At 34.6% G+C, this 7,655-nt stretch overlaps 1 protein-coding gene across 1 annotated transcript; it reads left to right on the forward strand.

Moving 5' to 3' along the window:
- The first annotated feature begins 686 nt into the window (after positions 1-686).
- Positions 687-4,876, forward strand: LOC117698524 (olfactory receptor 51H1-like). Its single transcript, XM_034490074.2, has 2 exons — positions 687-803; positions 3,839-4,876. Exon 2 carries the CDS (start codon positions 3,897-3,899, stop codon positions 4,851-4,853), a length of 957 nt encoding a protein of 318 aa, XP_034345965.1. The 5' UTR covers positions 687-803; positions 3,839-3,896; the 3' UTR covers positions 4,854-4,876.
- The last annotated feature ends 2,779 nt before the right edge of the window (positions 4,877-7,655 follow it).

Consider the following 7,655-nt stretch of genomic DNA (forward strand, 5'->3'; position numbering starts at 1 on the left):
TTTCTGAACAAGAGATCAATATACCTACATATTTATAAAGAACCATGTGTATGAAAAACTATGAGTAAATGCAATAGAAAATATTATAGGAGATATTATTTATTATGATTGTTGTTATATATTATTCTTTTATTTTTTAACTGAAGTGATAACTAGATATTGTAGAAGTCATTCTCCCTTCATTGATGGAGGCATTGACTAATGACTCTCCAAATTTCCTCTTACTTGCCTTTTATAAAGGTAATAACTTATGATTAGATTTACTAGATGGGTATTGATGACTGAAAAATTAAGATTAAAATATAAGAAAAGTCATGAGAAAATCATTGCAATTTGGAATGGTTTTAAATGGGAAAATAATGAAGGTACTTTTCTCTGATTTTTTAAAAATGTGGATGCATTTTGAGATAAATAAAAATAAATATCATTTGTTCAGTGCATGGAAACAGTGAGATGCATACACTGGCCATGAGAAGGTATTATAGGTACTAACCAGTTTCTGGAATTCCCCCTACATAGTGTCTTAGGAGTTAGTGCTCTCAGCATTATCTCATTTCAAAAGCCTGAATGGTTAGGGGTCATTTAGTTGCCCTGGAGAGATCTCTGTTTTGGAAGCCCTAGGGATCTGCAAAAGTCTCCATGGCACAATAAAGGGGAGATTCTTAGAGTAGGAAATAGAAGCCCTAATCAGTACAAAAAAGCCCTAAGTGTATCACAGCAACGGTTTTGCCAGATGAACCTCTGGCTAGGATGTTTTATATCTTTCCTTAGATATACAACATATATGTTCTCTCTACAGTCAGGTAAGTGTGAGAGAAAAATAAGAAGATCAAGCTGGCCATGGGAAAGGAGATTTGAGGATAACACTACAAAAACATCCTTGATGCCTCCTTTATTTCTGACTCTTGGCTTTGATTGGTTTCTGTCTTTGGCTTTTATTTTGTTTGGTTTCTCAATATAAACAGCCTGTGGCTTGTGTGTTGTTCTATTTTTTCTTAGATATAATTTACTGAAAGGTATGAATCAGTAAACTTCTGCAATCTAAGCTGTAGGACAGGGATAGAGATCATGTTCCAGAGTGAACACATTGACTTTAAAGCAATGGATTTCAGCCGTGGAGTTAATGTGGCAGAAGATACATGTCACCTATGGATTATAGTGTGCTTATTTCTATATTGAGCAAGTTTGTAAATTTCTTTTCTTGTGGTGGACATTCATAGTTTTACTAAGTAATGATGGCTACAATTAGTCTATGCTGGGAGAGTTTTTATTTTATACTTATTTCTTTAGTCCTGTCTGCCCTTTGTACATACGGAAATAATGAAGAGTAAATTTCTCCTTTAATTCCAATCCTGGTCATAGTTCATTTTCTACCAATACCTAGGGATCTCTATAATCCCAGAAGTTACTTATTGCTTTACAGAAAATATAAATCTGTTTTTGTTTCTTGGTGGAATAAAGAATTCCATCTGCTTCTTCAATCTAAGATGTACAGTTGAAGCTACGACACTAGGAACCTAAGGTGCAGATATGGCCTCATGTATCAACATGAGGGATACAGTGCAGGATGCAGAAGGCTCGAACTCCATCAAACCACAAATGGCAGAGCTTTGGGTCCAAGGCTACACTCTTCAGAAGATAGAGTTGAATTCTATCTGTTTTCTAGATCTTAGGCATTTTACATAGATTGAAGACGTAAGGATTCATGTGAAAAGGGGTGTCTGTCAAGAACTGCAGTGACTTTGCCTTTTATATTTGAGCCTACAATTCCCTTGGCACTTAGTTTTAATTCTTAATGCTATGTAGCTCTTCGTCTCTTAATGTCAGAAATTTTGCTCCTAAAGTGAATGAATGAAAGAATAATAGCAAATAATGGTAATCCTATTATCTAGGCTTCAGGGTTTTGTTAATAAATTATTAAATGCATCAACTTTTTGTCTCTACTGCTTCTGGATTTCTGTTTTCTCCCCTCTTTTTTTCCTTCCACCCTACTTTACCCCTCTTTTATTTGCTCATCTTTTAAAATGTAAAATCTGTATTACAGGCATTTTGTTTAAGAGGTTTCATTCTCAAAAAGCACTAAGACATACATATGTGATATAATACTTTATTGGTGAGAGAGAAAATATTAGCTCCTAATATAAAAGATGAAATCATTTAATGAATAGTTAACTGTATTTCATAAGCCCAAAGGAAAGAAAGGAGTATTGCACTGAATTAGTAACTGTCTCACCTGGAATTCTTGGTGAGAAATCTTTAGAGAGTTACTTCTGGAAGAGTTAAAACACAATTACAAGCAATTAGTATATATTTTTTCATCATGTCAGAGCATCAGCCAGGAATGGATGGACAAGTACAGGCTGAGCTGCTTAACAATGGCAGAGCAGAGGGTGAAAATGTTTTTAATTACAAAGGATATTAATTAAGTATGATTCTTTATGTTGTGTGAAAATCTATCAGCTTCAACTTCCACTGTCTGAAAAGAGCTCTGCTTCACCTCAGAAAGTAAATAAAACCCACAGAAACAACAGCAACAAAATTAAGAAGCACAGAAAATATATCAATATTAAAAATGTTTATTCTAAATTATTGTGATCCCAGCTCATATTATCATTTTTCTTCACAGTGAACCTTTTGGGTAAATACTGTCATTGTCCCATATTTTACCTGGCTGAATGGAGAACTGTGATTTGAATTTATAATATGTAGATATAGAGTACATATTATTAATATTTCATTGACTGACAAGAAACTTGATTCCAATCAAATGATAAATGAAACAACTGCATGTGTTAATGCTGAGAGGTTTTCAAAGAGTATGCTCTACTTCTGGTTGTGAATCATGTGATGGCTTCTCAAGGAGGTCTTTGGAAAAATCATAAATACTGGTTCTGGTAATATTAGCATATACTACAGATTTCCATTAAGGTTACCATGCCTTTTCCTTAATCAGGGTTGTGACATGATAAATGTGCAACATGATATGATCTTTAGGTGAGTTCCAGTATATCCTAAATTAACAAAATAAGTAGCTTACTCTGGAAAAGATTTTAACTGTTGCTTACACAAGCATTCTTTATTCTGCCTTCTGCTAATATCTCATCAATTTAGAAGAGACAAATACTTTCGTTTTAATGATTGATGTGGCTGCAGTATTTGGATTCAGGTCAAATCTGAGATTGCATCCAGCCTTAATGGATGAAGAAAGGTTATGCTTTGAGTAGAAGTATACAAACGTGAACTAGGCATTTAAGAGCCCTGAGCCCAAGGAGTGAAATTGGAGGGAGAGATAATCATTATAGCAAACAAGAAATTTATATTTTATATTATTATTATTGAAATTGTACTGTGTAGTTTATCCTCAGTCAGTCACTGGCACTGTTTCACCTTAGGTATGACTCATATAGAGGTTGTACAAGGGAGAGCTGGGATCTGAATGTCAGATGTGTGTTTCTCAGCTTAGTAAATTTGAATCCAATCAAATAATAAAGAAAACTGTGTCTGAAGGTTGACTTTCAAGGAAGATGTTCTGCGCACTCAGCTGCTGATTAATCATATAGGACTTTAATGAGGAAGAACGAATAGAAAGGGGAAGTTTTTTCTTTATTCTGTATTTTATATTGGTACTATACTGTGTTCTTTAAGCTAACTGTGGCTGATGTGTATCTGAGTGTGTCATTTTCCCCTGGAACATTTAGGCACTTCTTCAACAAGATCTTCTTTAGAATGGTAATTTCAGCACATACTCATGAGAAATGAGTATGAATGAATAAAATGGCTTCACTCCCAGAGAGGTCAGATTGTAACATAGCAATAAACGCTGCCATTGTCTTTTCAGGAAGACACTTATCAGGATTTACAAAGACTCCTCTTCATGCCTGTATCATATTGGCTTCATGGCAGATCATAACCATTCTCAATTCCAGCACCTGTATTTTGTCTTAACTGGAATCCCTGGACTTGAGCAGAAGTATTATTGGATGGCATTCCCATTGGGTGCTATATATGTCATTGCTCTCTTTGGAAATGGTATCATCATCTCTACAATCAAGTCTGAATCTTCTCTGCATATTCCTATGTACTACTTTCTGTGTATGTTAGCATTTGCAGATATGGGGCTCACCCTTTGTACTCTGCCCTCTATGCTAGGCATATTCTGGTTTAACTACAAATTCATTACTTTTGATGGTTGTCTTGTTCAGATGTACTTCATTCACACCTTCTCAGCCATTGAGTCAGGAGTGCTAGTTGCAATGGCTATTGATCGAGTTATAGCAATCTGGAATCCACTTAGATATGGCACCATTTTAACCAATGGTGTGGTCTGTAAAATAGGGATGCTCATCTTGTCGAGAGCAGTCTGTGTGGTCTTCCCTGTGCCTTTCCTCATCAAGAGGCTCCCTTTTTATCGCTCCAACATCCTTTCCCACTCCTTCTGCCTCCATCAAGATGTCATGCGCCTTGCCTGTGCCAGTACCCGTGTCAACAGTCTCTATGGCCTAATAGCTGTCATCTTTACCAAGGGTTCTGATTCCCTTTCTATTCTCTTCTCTTATGTGTTCATACTTCGCACGGTGACGGCTATTGCCTCTGGGGAGGGCCGGCTGAAGGCTCTTAATACCTGTGTTTCACACATCTGTGCTGTACTTATCTTCTATGTACCATTGATTGGGGTGTCAGTCATTCATCGCTTTGGAAAGCACCTGTCACCACTGACTCATGCCCTCATGGCGAATGCCTATCTTCTTGTTCCCCCTGTGCTAAACCCCATTGTTTATACTGTGAAGACCAAGGAAATACGAAAGAAGATTGTCCAGATATTTATTAGATCCAAGATTTCTATAGAGGGTTAAAACTTGTTTTGAGAGAGCAAGAAACGGTTCTGTAAACACTTAACTGTGACTATGAAAATAAAAAAAAAATATTTATTTTTTAAGTTTTCTGTGTGAGTTGAATTGTAAAAAGACATATTTTTCTTTTTGAAAAATAGATACTTCATTTTATCTGTGCCAAATTTTCTTTTTTAAAAATTAATTAATGTTTTTACTTATTCATTTTACATCCTTCTCATTGCCCCCTCCCAGCCAGCCCTTTCACAATCCTTCCCCTAACCCCATCCTCTTCTCTTCTGAGTGGGTGTGGGACCCCAGGTATCCTCCAACCCTGGCACTTCAAGTCTCTAGACACTTCTCCCATTGAGGCCAGACAAGGCAGCCCAGCTAGTAGAACATATCCTCCATATAGGTAACAGCTTTTTGAGATATCCCCCTTTCCAGCTGTTCAGGACTGACATGAATGTCAAGCTGTGCATCTACTACCTATGAACAGAGAGGCCTATGTCTAGCCTGTGTATGTTCTTTGGTTGGTGCTTCAGAAGGGTAGCATATGTATTTCTGGCTTCTTTATAAAAAATTAGGTGTTCACATTGTGTGAATTTTCATTTGTGTCTTTGTCTTTCATTCAATTTCATTGATCAAAGTGTCTGTTTTTTGTGCCAATACCATGCTGCTTTTATTATTATTGCCTTGTGGTATAACTTGAAATCAGGAAGAGTGAGACCCCCAGCAGTTCTTTTACTATTCAAGATTGTTTTGGCCATCTAGGTTTGTTCTTTTCCTTATGAAGCTGATAATTAATCTTTCAAGATCTGTGAAGAATAGTGTTCAATTTTTGATGGGGATTACATTGAATCTGAAGATTGCTTTAGGTAAGATGGATATTTTAACTAAATTAATTCTACTGGTTCATGAGAATGGAAGATCTTTTCATCTTCTGATATCTTCTTCAATTTCTTCAATGTCTTCAAATTTTTATTATACAAGTCTTTTACTTTATTGGTTGGAGTTACCTCAAGATGTTTATATTATTTGAGGCTACTATAAAAAGTGCTGTTTCCTTGGCTTCATACTTGGTCCCTTTGTCTTTTGTATATAGAGGGCTAATTTTGTGAATAATTCTTCTTCTTCTTCTTCTTCTTCTTCTTCTTCTTCTTCTTCTTCTTCTTCTTCTTCTTCTTCTTTTAAATCTGGCTACTTTACGAAAGTGTTTATCAGCTGTAGGAGTTCCCTAGTGGAATTTTTAGGGTCACTCATATATATTGTCATGTCACCTGGAAATAAAGATACACCGACTTCTTTCTTTTCTATTTATATGCTCCTGATATCCTTCAGTTGTCTTATTGATCTAGCTAAGACTTCAAGTACTGCATTTAATAGGTAAGGAGAAAGTGGACAACCTTACTTTGTTCATGATTTCAGTGGAATTGCTTTGAGGTTCTCTTTATTTAATTTGTAGTAGACTTGCTATAAACTGCCTTTATAATGTTGAGGTATGTTCTTTGTGTTTTTAGTCTCCCAAAGACTTTTATCATGAAGGTTATTTTGTCATAGTTTTTTTCCATCTAATGAAATTATGATGTACTTTTTGTCTTTTAGTTTGTTTATATGTTAGATTACATTTATTGATTTTTATATGTTGAACCATCTCTGTATTTCTGGGATAAAGCTTATTTGACCATGGTGGATGATCCATTTGATATGTTCTTGGATTTGGTTTGCAAGTATTACATTTAGAATTTTTATATCTATGTTCATAAGGAAAATCAACTGTAATAATTTTTCTTTGTTGTGTTTTTATGTGGTTTTGGTATCAGGGTAAAGATAGTCTCATAAAAAGAATTGGGCAATGTTCCTTCAGTTTCTATTTTTTTAGACTAATTTGGTTAATATTGACATTAACTCTCTTTAGAAGTCTGCTAGAATTCTGTACTAAAACCATCTAGCCCTGGGAAGTTTTTGTTTGTTTGATAGACTTAGGCTTGTTTTAATTGATTTTCTAATCTTAATTTAACTTTGATAAGTGGTACGTATCAAGAAAATTATCCATTTCTTTTTAGATTTTTCAATATGTTACAATACAGATTTTAAAAGTATGTCCTTATGATTCTCTGGATTTCCTCAACTTGTCTGTTTTTATATACCCCTTTTCAATTTTTAATTTTGTTCATTAGATATTCTCATTGCCTTTCTGTTAACTTAAATAAGGGTTTGTCAATATTATTGATTTTCTTAAAGAACTAACTTTTTGTTTCATTGACTTTGCAATATTTTTGTTTCTATTTTATTGTTTTCAGCTTTGGGCTTGATTATTTCTTACCATGTATTCCTTTTGGGTATTATTTAGTCTTCTTAACTTTGAGGTGTGTTTTTATGTTGTTAGTATCAGATTACCCTAATTTTTTTTATATAGGCATTTAGTACTATGAAGTTGTGTGGGAGTATATCATCAGTATTGGAGAAAGTTCCATGAGGTGCAGAGAAGGTATATTCTTTTGTGCTTGGGTGAAATGCTTTGCAAGTATCTGTTTGGTAGGTCCATTTGGTTTATAACATCAGTTAGTGACAAAATTTCTCCGGTAGATTTTTGTCTAGATGATCTGTCTATTGGCAAGAATGGGGTATTTAAGAGTAGAATATATCACTATAAGTTTCAATATATGGCAAAAGCTGTAGTAGTGTTTATTCCAGACATTTTTACCCTTGTGTTTTGGACATAGACACTATGAATTGAAATGTCTTCCTGGTATATTTTTTCTTTGATAAATATGTAGTATCTTTATTTTTTGTGATTAGTTTTTGTTTGAAGTCTATTTTGAT

This window comes from Arvicanthis niloticus, chromosome 1 (assembly GCF_011762505.2).
Source record: "Arvicanthis niloticus isolate mArvNil1 chromosome 1, mArvNil1.pat.X, whole genome shotgun sequence".
NCBI classification, from domain to species: Eukaryota; Metazoa; Chordata; class Mammalia; order Rodentia; family Muridae; genus Arvicanthis; species Arvicanthis niloticus.

Excerpts from the sequence above, each read along its gene's own strand:
- LOC117698524 (XM_034490074.2), top strand. The coding sequence starts at position 3,897 with ATGGCAGATCATAACCATTCTCAATTCCAGCACCTGTATTTTGTCTTA.